The sequence below is a fragment of the Lepidochelys olivacea genome, assembly GCF_965140295.1.
Source record: "Lepidochelys olivacea isolate rLepOli2 genome assembly, chromosome: 10".
Taxonomy (NCBI): Eukaryota; Metazoa; Chordata; order Testudines; family Cheloniidae; genus Lepidochelys; species Lepidochelys olivacea.
The window spans coordinates 16,867,352-16,885,761 of NC_140420.1; the positions used below are offsets into that span (position 1 = coordinate 16,867,352).

The window sequence follows — 18,410 nt, forward strand, 5'->3', positions numbered from 1 at the left end:
CACCCAAGTGGAACAAACAGGTTGCAGGGCTGGGCTCAGGCGGGGACAGTTCCCACAACGGAGGCTCCCTCCATTACGTTACCCCCTGCCCACACGCACCGTGGGTTTACCCTCTCCCCGTGGCGGGTGACCTCCCTCCGCAGTGAGCGAGACACCCCACAGTAAGGGATAATAATGAGCCGCACAATGCGGGGAGTTCCCCATAAGAGTCTGTTCCTTAGAATAACGGGGAAAATGACACACACACACACCCGTGACCTGTACCTATGAGATTCCCTGGCGGTGATTCCCCCCTTTCCAAGATAAGGGTCCATGTCCATAATGATTGGGACGTGGCAGCCGGGTCACATGCCGCCGTCCGGCCCCAATAGGCGAGGATGGATACTCCAGAGTGTCCCGTGTACCCACTAGGTGGAGCCCCACGCGGCACATTTGCAGCAGCCTGGCGAGGGGGGTGGCAGCGTGGGTCCCGGACAAAACTTACAGCCAAGCGGGCACAAGAGGCTGCAGCCGGAGGCGCACGAGGGTCTGTGCCGCCCGTGCGGCCCGTGTGCTGGTCACCATGAGCGCCGCGCCGCCGGTTTTCCTGGGCTCCGAGGTGGTGGAGAAGCACCTGCAGCGCGCCAGCCTCCTGGTCCCTTCGCTGGAAGCTGCCCTGGCCAATTTCTCCAGCGGCGCGGAGGGAGGCGTCGTGCAGCCCATGCGCACCGTCGTGGCGGTGCAGAAGTACAGCGGGTAAGTAGGGGTGCACGCTCCAGGGATCCCCATCACGGGCACTCCACGGGGGCCCCCCCTCTCGTCCTGAGCCAGCGTGGGGAGGGGGGGGGGACTCCCTTTCTCAGTCCCTCTCCACGGTGAGGGCTTCCTTGACTGCCCCTGCCGTGAGAGTCCCCAGTTGTGTCTGCTTAGAGAGATTTGCAGCTGGGATACTGCAATGAGAGTAACCAGGCAGGCGCCCCTCTCCTGTCATGTCCCCTACACCCGTCTATTAGTGAGCACTCGTGCAAACCGCTACAGTCTCTGAAGTGCCCGACCCAGGCTGTTGGAGCGGGGCTGTGCGCTGGAGCAGCAGGCAGCTGCGTTGGGCACCAGGCAGTTTGGTGTCCCAAATTTTCTGGTGTCCTACGCAGCTGCGTAGTTTGCGTATGGGTAAGGAGGGCCCTGGCTGATGCTTCCTTCAAACGAGTTCTGGAGCTGGCTCCAAATTGCTTTGTGCCTTTAAAATCTATGCTGAAGATCAGAGATCCAGACTGTTATAAGGTGTGCCCATTGGCCGGCACTCTGCAGTAACAGGATAAATCACTGCTATGTCTCTGCGCAGAGAGAGACAAAGCGGGACTGCTAGTGTTTCAAGGATAATAGGGGGATAATAATTAGTAGGAAAAGGAGAAGACTGTGGGTGGAATCCTGGCCTCCTCTGAGGTCAAAGGGAGTTTTGCCATTGACTTCACTAGGGCAAAGATTTCACCCTGTTAGTTCTGAACTAAAGCTGTAAATAGTCATTAACAGCGCCTGGTTAGGAGGAAAGTCAATGAGCAAACCATTAAAGTTAAACTGTACTAGAAAGCTGGGGTGAAATCTTGGCCCATTGAAGTCAATGGCAAAACTCCCATTGGGGGCAGATTGCATCCTTCTTTAGAAAACACACATTTAAATAGCCTAGAAAATGTCTCCCAATTTAGAAGTGGAGAAAAGAAAAAGTAGGGCTATAGAGAGGGTTATTTATTACATTAGAGATCAAAAGCAGTTGCTTATTAACTTCTTGCTAGTTAGCTAACAAATTATAAAATTTGATGTTAAATGTATATTTTTTTTCTCTTTCAAAGATTTTTAGGGGTCATGCCTGCTTACAGTGCAAAGGACGATGCTCTAACAACTAAACTGGTAACCTTCTATGAACACAAAAAGGATTCTTCTGTTCCCTCTCACCAAGCAACTATATTACTCTTTGACCCAAGAAATGGCTCTTTAAAAGCTGTAAGTTCAGTGTGCATTGATGCGTTCTGTTTTGTTAACAGTCTCTCAAAATCATACTTCGATTTTAGATGACATAGCTGGTGTAAATCGCCATCACTCCATTCACTTCAGTGGAGTTATGGTGATTTGTGCCAGCTGAGAATCTGGCCCTCAGTCTTGTCTGTTTCATTCTCTTTAATCTGTACTCCTTTCTTTGCTCTCTGAAACTGGTGATTTGAAGTTAAGCTGTTTATTTGAAGAAATCCCCCAACACCATGTTTAGTTGATATTTTAGGGGGAAAGAATAAATTGCCAAATATTCTGAACTGTTAAAGGCAATGCAAGTTTTACTGTTGGCCTCAGTGAGAATGGGATTGGGGGCTGTAATCGGAATTTTGGGATATTATCTTTCTTAATTAAAAATGAGGATAATGGTTTGAGAAGGGCCAGAACAGTGAAAGTGTCTGTTTCTCAGCGAGACTCCAGAATCCAGTTTCACATGATAATTGAATATATAGAGCCAGAGTCTCCGTTGTGCTCACCCTGGGTGCAGTACAAGGTAGGGGGGCACTTGATTATGGCTCTATGATTCTCTGCCTGTGCCCTGCTTCATATACATGCTTGCAATAGTCCCCAACGCTAGCCAGAGTGCAGTGTGCTCTGGCCATGCCTTCATTGCTCTGAAACACCCCCAGTACTGGGATTTCCAGGAAGTGTAGTGTAGAAATGGTTATGTTGGATCGATGCCACTGGGATGATGGCCAGTTTCCACTCACTTTGTGCTGACTGAGTATCATGAAAGGAGTGTAGCAGGGAAGAGAATCTGCCAATTTTACACAGAATATATTTGCAAGTGTTGCATTAATAATCATCTTCTCTCAGGTTTTCCTTGTCCCTTCACATGATAGTGAAGCACTAATTCACACATGGAGAAAGCAGCTGGCATTATGTTTTCAGTGTTCATTTCAGTCTATTTGATTTTCTTCTTTAAAAGGTCATGGATGGCAGTGTCATTACAGCAAAACGAACTGCTGCAGTTTCCGCAATAGCTACCAAGGTAGGTCTGATGCTTTATAAAGTGGTTTCAACCTGGATTTGTGCAGGAAATGGCCCAACTTGATTATTATGCACATTGTGTAAAGAGTTTTCACTTTGGATGGGCTATCACCAGCAGGAGAGTGAATTTGTGTGGGGGGGTGGAGGGTGAGAAAACCTGGATTTGTGCTGGAAATGGCCCAACCTGATGATCACTTTAGATAAGCTATTACCAGCAGGACAGTGGGGTGGGAGGAGGTATTGTTTCATATTCTCTGTGTGTATATAAAGTCTGCTGCAGTTTCCACGGTATGCATCCGATGAAGTGAGCTGTAGCTCACGAAAGCTCATGCTCAAATAAATTGGTTAGTCTCTAAGGTGCCACAAGTACTCCTTTTCTTTTTATAAAGTGGGTTGAAGTAGATTATTGGTGTGTGACGAGGCAATCCTTCCTCGGGTGCCCTCCTGCAGCATGCTGCTGCACGACCCATGAACCTGCCACAGTTATCCCTTTCTTCCAGAGTCCCCAGTAACTCCAGGCAATCTTTCCAGGTACCAATACCCTTTCCAGCATTTATTTATTACAAGAGTCCCAAAACTGTAATCCAGAATTCCTCAACACAGTCCAAATTCCCCTGTTCCACAGTTCAGCCAATCTTTCAAGTCACAACAGTTCATGAACACACCAAGTGCAGCCCTTATGTCTCTCACTATGCTCAGGCTCTCAGGTACAGCTCCAGCATCTCTCACCATGCCTCATCCTAGCCCCTCAACCTGGGTTGCTTCTCTGCCCTGTTTCATTCTCAGGTCTGGCTCTGACTCTCACCTGGAGACATCAGCAAGCTCACCCCTACATCCTCCGCCAGCCTTTAGCCCTCTCTGGTCTTTCAGCCAGCAGGTGTCTCCTTCTGCCACTCTCAGCCTTCAGCCCTCTCTGTCCATGGCTCTCTGGCCTGGGGAAACTTGTATGCGATTCCTCAACTGCCTTTCACTTTCACTGGCCTCATCTGGCTCACTGCTCAACACGGAACTCACAGCTCCTTCCTTCAGGGGCAGCCCAGCTCTGCCCTCAGCCTCTGGACTCTCTCTTGCCTTTGGGCTGTCTCTCATAACTCCCAGGAGCAGTCTCGCCCTCCTCATTACACCAAACTAGGGCACACCTGGACTGGAACAGGAGAGCTGGGCCAGTTGTCCTGTGACATGGTGTCATATAAAATAGCTTAGAGGTCAGATGCAAATGCGATATAAGAGCCTTTCAATCCATGACTGTTCTCTTTAATCATAGGTCAGTACTAGATTTATGACAATGTTCAATCCTCAAAGAAAAGCCTAAAACTTGGTTGTTCCTGTTTTAATTTGGAGGGAGTTGTGTAGAGTCAAATAGTTTAAGGCCAGAAGGGACCACCAGATCATCTAGTCAGACCTCTTGCACATCACAGGCCACTAGCTCCACCCAGTTAACCCAGTATTGAGCCCAATAACCTGAATTAGACTAAACTATTGTGTACCATAGACAGCAAATAGGAGGGACCAATGTGAACCAATGACCTAGCCCTCTGCAATAGCAGGGAATTGATTAGGTGAGCTATCCGAGATGATCCTAGTAAGTCACATGTCGCAGAGGAAAGCAAATAACCACCAAGGTCCCTGCCAATATGACCTGGGGAAAATTCCTTTCCAACCTAAAATGGCAATTGGTATGACCGTGAAAATGTGAGCAAGACCCACCAGCCAAGCATCTGAGGGAGAATTTTTCTGTCCCACCCTGTCTGGTGATGCCAGCTGTGCCATCTCCAATGCTTTAAAGGAAGGAGAACCACCCCGCAGAATACAACAGGGAAAAAATCCTTCCTAACCCCTACAGGTGACCAACTGAAGTCCTGCATCATGAGATTTAGGAACATAGGACTGGAAGGGACCCCCTTTGCCATCGAGCCCAACCCCCATCACTGCACGCAATGCCATCATATAGTCCCACTCAAAAATTTTTAAGCTCTATTTTCAGACTAATTAGGTTGTTTACCAAAACAACTTCTATTGGGAGGCTGTTTCAAAACCTCATTCTTCAGAAGATTACAAACTTTCTTCTAACTTCCATCCTAAATTTAGTCATGACCAGTTTGTACCCATTTCTTCTTGTGCCAACATTTTCCTTTAACCTAAATAGCTCTTCTCCCTACCTGTTGTTTATCTTCCGATGTCTTCATAGAGAGTAATCCTATCCTCTCTCATCCTTCATTTTGCCAGACTAAACAAGCCAAGCTCTTCCAGTGTCCTCTCATAAGATACGTCCTCCATTCCCCTGATCACGTAGTAGCTCTTCTCTGCACCTGTTCCAGTTTATGGTCATCTTTCTTGAACATGAGTAAACATATTTGTACACAGTATTCCAAATTAGGTCTTACTAATGCCTTGTACTATTACATTAATACTTCCCTATCTTTACTGGAAATACTCTTCAGTGTATACATGAATGATATGCGCAGAAATTTGCGTACGCTGATGGTTTGGCACTCGCCACTTAGGCCCATAGCTTTAAAAAACTTGAAGTGACCCTTAGATCTGACCTTAAGCGGATGGAGAAATACTTTCAAAAGTGGCAGCTGAGACCAAATCCAAGCAAATCGGTAGTCTCTACTTTCCACTTTGACAATAGAATTGCACAAAACACTCTTAACTGTCAAGTTTCATGGTGAAACTGTGCATTATGACCCAATGCCAACATATTTTGGTGGCATTTTTGACTGCACACTGACCTTTCATGACCACCTCAAGAAAGTAGCCTCGAAAGTGAAAACTCATGTAAATATTATTTAAAAGTTAGTGGGAACACACTGGGGATCAACTGCCCTGGTTCTAGGAACATTGGCCTTGGCCCTTGTGTACTCAGTTGCAGAGTATTGTGTCCTGGTGTCAACAAGAAGCTGCCATACCCAGCTTGTGGAGAGGCAGCTGAATCAGACCATGCGAATCATCATGGAAACTTTAAAATCAACACCTCTACTGTGGCTTTCTGTGTTAACAAACATCGAACCTCCAGCTGTCCGTTGAGATGTAGCCACAGCACAAGAATTTAAATGTGCCAAAGACTATGCGGAACCTCCCATCTGGCAGGTTATGGATTACATAACCCCATCATGCCTGAAATTGTGAAAGTTACTATGGACCACACTTGACTACTTCTAGTCTCTAGATCTGGCTAGGGAATGGCAAAGTGTCTGGACCTCATCTGCTGTTCCAAACAAGCACATTATTACTGACCCAACAAACTGCCTCCCCGGTTTCGACCTGCCAGACAGATTTGGGACCTCATTGACCCACATCCAAACAAACAGAGGAAGATGTAGTTACTTGATGCACAAGTGGAAAATCAAAGACGATGTTTCACGTGACTACAGTGAGAACATCCAAACCAATGAACACATCATAACGCAATGCCCCAAATGATATCCACAGTGTCACAGATTTCAGAGTAACAGCCATGTTAGTCTGTATTTGCAAAAAGAAAAGGAGGACTTGTGGCACCTTAGAGACTAACCAATTTATTTGAGCATAAGCTTTCGTGAGCTACAGCTCACTTCATCGGATGCATCCGATGAAGTGAGCTGTAGCTCATGAAAGCTTATGCTCAAATAAATTGGTTAGTCTCTAAGGTGCCACAAGTCCTCCTTTTCTTTCAGCTTATAGCAGAAATTCTTATTATTGGTTCTTATGTTCATGACCTTGCACTTTTAAATTTCATCTCATTTCTATTACTCCAGGTCATCAGTGTCATCCAATTCTTCCTGTATAAAATTCCAGTCCTCCTGTGTATTGACAATGCCTCCTAACTTCGTGTTTTCAGTAAATTTTACTAGCACCTTCCTACTTTTTGTGTCAAAGTCATAAGTCCCAAGTCTGATCCTTTAGGAACTCTGCTAGGAACCTCCCTTCAGCCCAATTGTTCTTTCAACACAACCATTTGTCTTCTCCCCTTTTGCCAGTTTCTTAACCTCCTTAAAGTTACCCTAATCCCCATCTTCTTCAGCTAAATTACTAATTTTCAGTGTGTATGAAATGCCTTACTGAAGGCCAGATTAGATCTACTTCATTTTCTTATTTAAAAAATCAGTTATTTTATCAAAGAAAGGTATTTATGCTTGTATTGTATGTGATATGGGAGCGATTCATTCTGTGCATTGTTCTGAGAATATATTGGAGTGTTTTTGCTTAGCGATTTTTTTGTTGCCTTATGTATGCACCTATAGGGCTTTGGGTAAGTGCAATGATAAATTAAAACTGATTAGACTACACAGCCTCTTCCCCAGTCTGGCCACTATGCCACTCCACATAACTTCAAATTCAAAGTAGGAATATTAATTCAAATAAATCTTTAAATACTAATTTAAAAATGTTTGTGTGGTCTGTTAATGCTGGGAATAAAGTAGATGACCCTTCTGAGGCCATCAGTTTGAAGGAAAGATTTAGTCTTCCAAGCCCTAGAATGAAGAAGATGGCAGATTTGATAAGTGCTAAATTTCCTGGCCCACTAACTCTCCTGCTTTAGACTGAAGACTAGATTCTATTCTCAAGTACATCAGTTTTATGCTGATGTAATTCAGCCCAAATCAGTGGAGTTACAGCCAACACAGAAGTGAGTATCTATCCCCAAGAGCCACTCTATTTGGAAGGGAGAAGAAGCGAACAATGAATTCCTGAGATGTTGGACTGTAGGGCTACTCTCAGCTCCGACCTTCCCCGCTTATAACCAGATCCTGAAGATTTTATACAGGCAAAGCTCCAGTGACTTCAAAGGTGCTCTGCCTGTATTAGAACTTCCAGATCAGACCCTTATGTGTCATCTGCTGCTCTGTGAGATTTTCAGGACTGTTTGAGCCCAGCTTTCAGTTGTCATCTTGTCCTCTTTATGGCAGTTCCTCTTCAATAAGACAATGCTTTTATGTAGGGAACTTTTGAAATCAGTGCTACAGAGTCGGTGTAATAAACATCGAAGTGGGCTCTTAGCTTTGAAAAATCTGCTGGATGAGAATTTTTTATTTCTTTGCAGCAGTCAGTTCAACAGGCATTGAAAGCACATATAGTTCAAAGGCTCCGAATACACAAGTGGCTATAACAAATGCACAAACAATAAATGCAGGTGGCTGGGGCTAGATTCAAACATCCCTTTTATTCCCTCCCCAGTTCCTGGTGAACCACAGAGGATGATTAAACAGGGAAATTCAGAGCTACCAGAGGAGTGAATTTTAAGTCTTGAGCCTCAAGCCACCCTTGTTTGTAAATATTGACTGGTGAACACATACCCTGTTCTTAGGGAAGTTCATCTATCTGAAGTGCTCTAAATCAGGGATGCCAAACAGTAAATAGATAGATGTAGCTACATCAGTACAAATGCAAAAGTGCAAATTGAATCAAGCCCACAAAAGTTTCTTTTAGGGATCAATGACCCCCCTGTAAAAAGTTTAAAAATAAACTCTCCAGTGTAAATGTGTCTCTCCAGTGTAAATATGCCTAAGATTGAGGTGTTTTAATTTAAAAAGCGGATCACCATCACAACTGTGTTTCTTCCATGACTACTGTCATTGATTTCTTTTCTGACTTGATATATTTTAGTTCTTAATGCCAGCTGATGCAGAAGTGCTGTGCATTCTAGGAGCTGGTGTTCAAGCCTATAGCCATTATGAGATCTTCACGGAGCAGTTCTCATTTAAAGAGGTAAGCCAAGGAATGCATCTCAAAGGAGAAGATTTATTTTTCTCAATTATTTTTCAGTAACACCAATAACAAATAATGTATATAATAACCAATAAAGTTGTATCTAATGGCTTGAGCATATTTCAATAAAATGTCTCTAGAGAACATAACACTTCTATAGCCTTTCCTCCTCCCATCTCAAAGCATTTTAATAACACATGCTTGAAACAAAGTCAAGTTTCAGACTTACTCTTCTCTAATTGAGACAATCCTACCATATATAAATTTCTTGGACAAGCTTCCTGCAGCCTTGATCAGTTCAGATTTTCTATTTAAAGTGTATTTTATAAATATAAAGATGCCATGAACTGTTATACTAGCATTGCAAGATAATCATGAAGGTGTACGAGCCCAGACACAAAATCTACTCCCCTGTTCTTTGCCAGGATGAGTAATGATAATGAAGAAAACTCATTGAGCATTTTAAAATAAGTGCTTGTTTGGGAATTTTGCAAGGATGGGTTACTCATATTATATAATCTCTACATGCTTTCCATGTTGCTTTGCAGGTCAGGATATGGAATCGCACTAAGGAGAATGCTGTGAAGTTTGCTCGCTCAGTTAGGGGTCCAGTGCAGGTTTGCTCCTCTGCTCAGGAGGCTGTCACCGGAGCTGATGTGATTATAACAGTCACCATGGCAACAATGCCAATTTTATTTGGAGAGTGGATAAAACCAGGTGCCCATATCAACGGTATGCCAGACTCTCATTGATTGGGGGGTTTCTCTGCTATTATTTATCATTATTATTTTATTTAGCTCTGATGTGCTCAGTGTGGTGCTGTATAATACTCACAAAGATGGTCTGTGCCCAGACTGGTCTAGATTTCTCAGAATAATCACTTCTCCTCTTTGAGCACGGTCCTGCTGGGTGTCTGGATTCAGTTCTATATAGGGATTCTGCTATTGTATGTTTGAGCAGCAGGTAATCTCATCTTTGCTTTTGTGGCCACCAAGGTGTGGCCTTGATATCCTTTTAATCTTAGATTTAAACAACACCTTAGAAACATGTTCCCAAAGTGATTTTTTAGTAGCACTACTTTTTCCCTGGTATTTATCAACCTTTCTATTGCCCTGTTTTGCAAACTCCTTAATTTCTTTTTTGGGGCTGAATCCCTTTGATCTCAGTGAGAGTTTTGCCTGAGTTAAGAACCGTGTAAAAACTGAGAGAACCCCAGGGTTTGGTCCCTTCGCTGTGTTCTTTTTTTTAATTGTGTTTTCTGGTGATGATGTTGCTGCCCTAGCATACAGAGCCCCTGGGCTCCTTGGCATTTATTTACATTAATTAATTTGGACCTGGTTCAGATGACCTTGTGCACTTTCCAAGTGGTCTGGTAATGAGACAAAGGCAACTTGTAAGAGAGGACAATATAAAGGAAGTTCCCACATTTGAAAAGCACCCCACCAGTTTTTCAAACTTAGTTTAATTCTTTGTCAGTGATGTTGTTATCTATGCTGTCTCACAGCTGAGGCAAGGCATACACAAAGACCACCTCTCCTTGTTTGTTCCCAGAGGCATTCCTACTGCATGAGGCATTGAGACAACACTGGAGTTCTCACATCCCTACTGTCTGTAAAGTTGTATAGGAGAATTGTTTTACCCTTCATACTATTATTATTTGTGTTTATCTGTACAAAAGAAGTTGCTAGGAGTTTTACTTTTTTTTTTTTTTTAATGATAAGCCTTTGTTCGCAAAACTGTTTCGGTAAGTAAAGATCTGTAAATGGGCTCCAATTGTACTGCTTCCAAAGTCACAAGAAAAGAATGGAAACTGCCGATTTAGAAATCGCAGATGATAATGTTCAGTCGTCGGTCTGCACGCACAATTCTCTGCAGCAAAGTGCTTCTTTGGTTCTGATATAATAAGGATAAGTGAGGGATCTTTTAATTGCATTTCTCTCTACAGGCACGTAACATCAAGACAGTCTGGATCAAAAACACTTAATAAAAAAGAATTATGAAATCCAAGGCTTTTGCAAATGAATTGAGGAGAGGGAAGTGGAGAGGGGCAAGAGATAATAGGAAAGGGGGGGAGGGAGGAATTGTGTCATTTACCTTAGATATCCACATCCTGCTGAGGAGGATGTTACAATCACAACATCCAGCAGGGCTTTGTCAGGAGCAGCAGGAAGAGGGTGAAGAACAGAAGAAGGGCTGATAGGATAAGAGAGGATATGATACAGCAGCATAGCACCAGCCAAGCCTGTTCTTGGACAGCTACCAAACTATAGTACAGTGTGGTTGTTTGTTAGTTAAACAACTTTATAAATACGCGTGTTATTCGAGAAAGGGTTGGGCTTGGCAGCCTTAGAGACTGAAGATCTGTGATTTATGATGAAAAGCACTATATGAGCACTAAGTACTTTTATTATCTGTAGCAGAGATACAGTGTAGGCAGTGACAGGGTGAGCTTCCCTATGTCGCCGTGCCTTGTCAGACTCGCCCTAAAGGGCGAAAGGGTAGCTGAGTCACTGTTGTACATCTGTCCTTGGTGCTAACCAAGCACTTGGCTTATCTGGTTTTGTATTAGTTTGTTAATGTCTTTGCCTGGTGTGAGATGGGCGGGTGGACACTGTGAGAATGGGAACAAGCTGGACACGGATAAAGCTCTTAGGCCAAACTGGGGAATGCACCTGTGTAACAAATAACATATTTTGCTCAAGGAGTTGCAGGTTTATTGGCAGATATTTCACTGTGATTACTTTGTAAATGCTATGCAGAGCTCTACCTCCCTTTCTCTGCCTCCACTATGACCTCTCCTCTTTGGCTAAGCCTTCCAGAGGAGTAGAGATGTAAGCAGGAGGGCCAAGCATAAGAGGAAAAGGCTGTCTAACGACAAATGCAAACAAAGAATTCTGCTCCCCCTTGTGAGTTCACCCTGCCATTGTGGATTTGCTCCCACATGAGTTTTATTTTTCTGTTAGCAGCCTGATCCTACAAGGCAGGGGTGGCCAGTCTGAGCCTGAGAAGGATCCAGAATTTGCCAACGTACAGCCCTGCCGATCAGCACCTCCCCCTCTCTCCTGCCCGCCGTGATCAGCTGTTTTGCAATGTACAGGAGGCTCTGGGATGGAGTGGGGAGGAGCAAGGTTGCAGCAGGCTCAGAGGAGGGGGCAGGAAAGGGCAGGGGAAAGTTGGCACCTGTAGCTCCAGCCCCGGAGTCAGCACCTGTGCAAGGAGCTGCATATTAACTTCTGAAGAGCCGCATGCAGCTTCGGAGCCACAGGTTAGCCGCCCCTGCTACAAGGGGACTCATTGATTTCAGTGGTCCTGGTCGTGTTTTCACGGAATACAAGGATTTCAGTGTGAGTAGGATTAGACCCAATGAGGGCTGAGGGTGCTCAGCAGACATAACAGGAACTCAGCACTTTGGAGGATTGGACCCTAAGGGCTTTGACATCAATGGGAGTAGAAGGTGCTAAGCAGGATCAAGCCCTAGATGCATAATGAATGGAGAGAAGCCCAGGACTTTCCCTAGTCAATCAGGCTGTTCTTGTTCTGTATCAGTGAACTTGTCCTCGGTTAATTTCAGGCTGCTTCTGCGTAAGTGACAACACTGCTGTGGAAAGGCATTATTCACCTCTGTTGAACAAGAAATGTGTTCTGTTGAATCCATTTTAAATATTTCTCTCTGAAGTTAATCACTTTTATCTTTTAGCTGTTGGGGCAAGCAGACCAGACTGGAGAGAGCTGAATGATGAAGTGATGAAGAATTCTGTCCTATATGTGGATTCTCGAGAGGCTGCTCTGAATGAATCAGGAGATGTTATATTATCAAGGGTAAGTCTTTCTTAAATGCTAGAGCTTCTCCCCTCGAGTGCTACTTTTGCACTGTGCCATTTCTCATTGCTTTCAGATCCGTCCTGTATTAGATCTACACTTAAAAATGTTTAATGTTTAAAAAATGATTCTAAATCTTTCACTTTCATCCCAGAAGATCCCAAAGCAATTTATATATGATGGGACAAATTCTGCTCTGTTGCACCTATGTATCCCCATGATATATGTTTCAGCATAATTAAATTGGAACTGTCTCTAATGTGTGGAGGCCAGCAGTCAAACAGATGTCTGTCACACTGCACAAAATTGAGGAGAGGGGACCTTTTGTCATGCCCTTACACAAAGTGCCATTGGATTTTTTTTAATGTCCACACATAGCAGACAGGGCTTTCATTTTTAAGATTTCATCTGCAAAACCAGCACACTGTAAACTACATAGAAGTCAATTTATCTTTGTCAGCAAGGTAACAGGTCAATCATTTTGGGTAATAAAATTCAGGCAGATATTTTTCTCTGAAAGCCATGTTATTCTTCTGGAATTTCTGTCCAGTTTCTACATTACTTGACCTAACAATGATCTGTTTTACTAGTTACAGAACCTTTCAAATTTTTTGTCTTCTCTTTCTTTTAAAATCACTCAAAACCAAGTTTATTTCTCTTGATGGCCATATCAAGCCTAAACATGCATTTGTTTCACAGGCAGAGATTTTTGCCGAGCTGGGAGAGGTAGTGAAGGGGACAAAACCAGCCTTGCCTGAGAAAACAACAGTGTTCAAATCTCTGGGTAAGAACAAGCCCCTCCTATGTGTAAATCTGATGAGGAAAAATGCCTTTTTATTTATTGGTTTCAGACTAGCAGCCGTGTTAGTCTGTATCCGTAAAAAGAAAAGGAGTACTTGTGGCACCTTAGACTAACAAATTTATTAGAGCATAAGCTTTCGTGAGCTACAGCTCCCTCTTGCATGGGAAAGTTGATGATCTTCAAAGCTGCTGTCCCACCACACACTACAGAGGACAGTAGCTACAGTATAAGATGAGTATTTTCCCTCCTTTCTCAATGTAACAAGGCTGATAAAATCAAAATTGAAAGGAAAGCAAACATGACAGAAAATTACATTGTCCATTTTGTTTAAGTTCCATTTACTCAACTCATGACTACATTGTTTACTAACATAACTTCAACCAGAACGTCCTACCCTGATGCCGCTGAAGTCTGTTTGATGTGAAGGTGATGTGACAAAGAAGTGCATTATTGAAAGCGATCAGAACACTGGATTACCATGGTCAAAGTAGAATGACCTAATAGCAAGGATCCATTGGTTCCAGTTGTGGTAGCTTTTACAGCATGGATACATGTCCAATGGGAATTGGATTGAAACTAATAAACTTCTTTCACACAAGGCACCTAGCAGCTATCTGATGGTGATAACTTCTTGTCATTATCAGTCTGGTGTCCTAGATTGCAGTGTGAAAGATTCTCTAGTCCATTGTCTAGTCATTCTGCTTCCCTGTGAAGTTAAATTATTTAATTCAACCAAAGTATTGGTTGTAGGTGATTTTAATTTTGTTATATATTTCAGGGATCGCAATTGAAGACACTGTGGCAGCAAAATTAGTTTATGATTCCTGGTCAGCTGGTAACTAAAACGAAGAGCCTGCAATACTAAGAAGGACAAAATAATATAAAGAAAATGGTTCATACCTAGTTTTCTTGTACCATTTCTTTATAAGAAAAGGAAATAATTCCATAGGGAATATAATACTTTATAACTTTCAATAGTCAATATTAAAATTACAACATATATAGCATTTGCTTTTATTCTTTAATATCAAATATCTAATGTTTGTGAAGTTACTAACAAATGTATTTCTGTGCATTTTGATATCCTTTGGAATAAACCACTTTTGCTTCCTAATGTACAATAGCTAGCAGAAAAACTGTGTGCAGATTTCATGTCTGTGGAGAGCTAATTGGTGCTATGGTAAAATGCACTAGTGTGGAACTGTAGTTTAAATCTGGTATCATGTCACTAGTGATAGCTGTCTCACTTTAAATCCCAGTGGGACAGTTCTCAGCATGATGAAACCACCATCATTCAGACATCTATCCATCCGGTCTCTGGAAAGGCCTGAATCTGAAATGCTGTAGGTTACAGTTAGAGTGTGTTAATCAAAAAGACTAAATAGTTCAGTGCCTTTCTATGCTGGGACTTAGTATTATCAGTTTATGATGGTCATGAGATTCACCCAAAACTTAAGCGTTAAACAGTTTTTTCTTTAAAAATAAATAAATAATATTTCACATATTCTTTTGGGAGATTTCCTGATTTAATATGTTCATAAATTCTCTACTAAGGCTCTCTTAGGTTAGAGTCATGCTGACTTATTTCAGTGGGATAAACTTCTTTCCAGTGTGAAGACAAACCTTTTCAGTGCTGAGGTTTGTTTGTGTCTTGAGTAGATGAGTGGACTGGTAATCATGCTTTTAGCCATCTGAGCATTGCTTTAAAGGAGCCACTGTGATCCTTTCTTGACAGGGGAACCAAGGGTGACATGCTAGGTAAAGAAAAGTTCCTGTTCTATGCAAACAACCTAACTGTTTTGCATAGACTGCACATCTGTTAATAGATGTCTCTTGCCTTGGGAAGGAGTTCTGAGCTTGGGCTGTATTTGTGCCATATAAAATTGTTTGTATCTACGTTTTATACCATGCAGGTCATTAAATATTTCTTCATTCCATGGGGATGTATATAGCACAGTCATTTGTAATGTTGCTAGTACAGTATAGAGAAGCAATAGACAGGAGGTACAGTAGAATGTATTGTTAAATCTCTGGGTGGTGCATGAGTAAATTTATAAAGAGAATTATGGGCAAAAGTCACAGGTGACATAATTTGTGTGCAAGTTACCAAGCCTTTTGTAAACTCGTCAGAAAATCGGAGTAAATTGCATATTTAGCATTGAGGGGGTAACAAACCCATAAATCTTTTGGGTCAAATGATGCTCTCTTTTACAGGGGTGCAAAATCCAGAGTAATTCCACTGACTTTTTACTGGCATAAGTGAATGCAGAATTTGTCCTCTTAACCTTTGCATTTTTAAATTGTAATTATGTGACCTTAAAAATTCTGTTATGAAAAAATTAACATTTAATGTACTGAATATTTTGAAATCTGTGCATTCATTTAGCAGTGGTGGACTAACAACACTGGGATGATCCAAGTGTAACATGGGCTACCAGAGTGAGTTTCCACACATAACTCTGGCAAAACAGTAATATCATCTAGCAACACTGCTATCCCAGTGCTATGCCTCTCTTGAACAAGGATTACAGTTCTCGCCAGACTGAGTAATGTTTTGAGATGGGGAACTAATGGGGACTGAAATGAGAACCCCAAATGGTTCATTTCCACATGTGAAATAAGCCAGCCTTTGTGTTTGGTTCTCTGAAGGTGGAACAGTTTATGCACTAACTCGCTGCCCAGTGTTTTATTCTGATGTCTGAAAATAAAAAATGAGATGGATCCAATCAAAGGACTTGATCCTGACCACCTGGAATTTCCATTGGCTTCAGTGGGAAAAGCAGGTGCTCAGAGCCAGGCTCCAAAGCTCCACAACTGGACATTTCTAAACTTTGGGGAAGTTTGGATTCAACTCTGGATCCAGTTTTCATAAACTTAACTAAATACCCAGATCCAAGTGCCCCCCAACTTTGTAAACATTCAGAGCTGAATCTGAACATTACAGCTTGATCCCATCTCTAACGAAAATGATTCTTGGTCATTTTCCATTTGGGTATCATGTTAAATAGTTGCCAAAATGTGACTGTTATCAAAGTGCTGTATCAGCTGATTCACTTTCTGACTTGACATTTCTTTCTGTATTTTCCATTAGCATTTCCAATACCATACTGAGAGGGCCATTTAATTGTAGCAAAATTGCAGCACGTTCAGATGGAATTTCCAAAGAAGCCTAGGAACATTAACTGTACTTCAGTGGAAGGTGTATGCCTTAGCTTCCTTTGAAAATTCCAGCCTAGATTTATATATTTTTCTTCTTTCACAAATCCCAGTGGTACAGCCTCAGGATGAGTGTCATGTGCAAGAGATATGTAAGGTAAAATGAAGGGGAAACTTTTTTATTTGTAGTAATCTTTCATTTTATTGTCCATTATTTGTTAAAACTCTTTTTTAGAAAATCAAAACAACTTTTTCTATCTAATTTGTGCTGCATCTTCCTGTGATTTTTAGCACTGCAAATATCAACCTGGCTGTCCATTATAGTAAATTACTTGCAGAGGGAAAAGAAAACAAGCCAACTCTGCCTCACTCCTGAGCCTGGACTTTCCAGGCTCTGGTAATGCAGCACAATTTGTATTCACTGTGCTGCCTGTCCAGTTTAGACTGTAAGCTCAGTGGAGAAGGGCCCACTGCTTCTGTATGCTACATAGGGCTCAGCACACTGGTGGGGCTTAACAAATAATTATGCGGGCATAGATTTGGCTGGATACTTTTACCCACAGTGTTTAAAGTCCTTCTAGTTGAAAGGCACCGTATAAATGTAGGCCATTATTACTAATGGGTCGAATTTTGGGCCAATTATAAAGACTTCTGAATGGGCAGAGGGTTTGTTTAAACAAGGAGAGCTGCTTTTGAGAGAGCTTCAGGAAATGACACTGCAGATTTCATAAATGAAGAACTAAAACGCATCCCTCCAAATTGAAGCATATTAACAGGTGGCCAGAGTGCTGTTCTACAGTAGGAGCCACTTATCAAAGATGTTGTTCTTCAAGGGAATTGCTTCAAGAAAAGTTTTTTTGTTTTTTGTTTATCATTTAAAATGAAGGAACTTTATCATGTGCATCCAGGCAGTCAGCCCCCACATAGGATATTGCTGTCTGCACCATTAGGAGGTGTGCTGATTCTCAAAGCTGGTATCAATAAAGTAGATTTACAAGTGGAAACACAAAGGGTCAGATTTTTAAAGGTATTTATGTGCCTAAAAATGCAGATAAATGCTTCTGAAAATGCCATTAACTGACTATCTGCATCTTTAGGTGTCTGCATACCTTTAAAACTTTGGCACAAAGAGCCATGTTATGCCTATGACTTTGTACTCTGGTCCAATTTCTTGTTGGCTATATTTTAACTGTACAACACAGTACAGAGACTGGTTATGTATTTCTGCTGAGACTCCAGTTAAACAGGCAACATCATCAGCATAGAATTATTGATGACTGTTCTTTGGTAAGGGTGGCCATGTAGCTGTTCCATCTTTAGTGGCTTCATTCCCAGATGGGTTGATGATGTGGTGAGAGAGTCCTAAATAAACACCGGTAACGTGTGGGGGGAACCAGAGGTGAGGGGAGACTGCAAATTGTAACCGGATTTCAGACATCTGGAAAAGTTGATGCTCAAGTGGAGTTTAGCAGGTAAATAAGGAAGGGGAGGGTAATCATGGGCCCAGTCCAACAGTCTATACTCAGGCAAAACCCACTGAGTTTTTAAATCAATTTGCCTGACTAAGGATGACAGGATTTGGCCCTTTGCGAGCCTCTTGTCAAATGGCTCAGCTAGGACGCCTTCAAGCACATAAATATTTTTAAGATCCTTTTTCTTTCTGTGTTAAACATTTAGTTAATTATCAACTGGGGTTTTTTATATGGAAAAAAATGCTGTCTGGTTTAATTAATGTTCTGAGCACTGCAGCTATTGTAAGTTGCACAGCATGGAACTCCAGAACAACTGCCTAATAAAAAGAAGTGTAGACGCATCAATACATTGCCTTCCGTGGAGGAAAATAAACAATCTAAAGTATGGTTGAGGCAAGAAGATATGTAGTTTCAATAAACTAAGGAACAGGAGGAAGGAGCAAAAAGAGTGGATCATG

The 18,410-nt window shown here is 42.3% G+C and overlaps 1 protein-coding gene across 1 annotated transcript; it reads left to right on the plus strand.

The window, feature by feature from the left end:
• Positions 1-420: 420 nt before the first annotated feature.
• Positions 421-15,261, plus strand: CRYM (crystallin mu). The gene is made up of 8 exons (XM_084640775.1): positions 421-735; positions 1,827-1,977; positions 2,951-3,013; positions 8,602-8,703; positions 9,252-9,435; positions 12,401-12,522; positions 13,222-13,306; positions 14,103-15,261. The coding sequence occupies exons 1-8, from the start codon at positions 563-565 to the stop codon at positions 14,165-14,167; spliced, it is 945 nt and encodes a 314-aa protein (XP_084496901.1). The 5' UTR covers positions 421-562; the 3' UTR covers positions 14,168-15,261.
• The last annotated feature ends 3,149 nt before the right edge of the window (positions 15,262-18,410 follow it).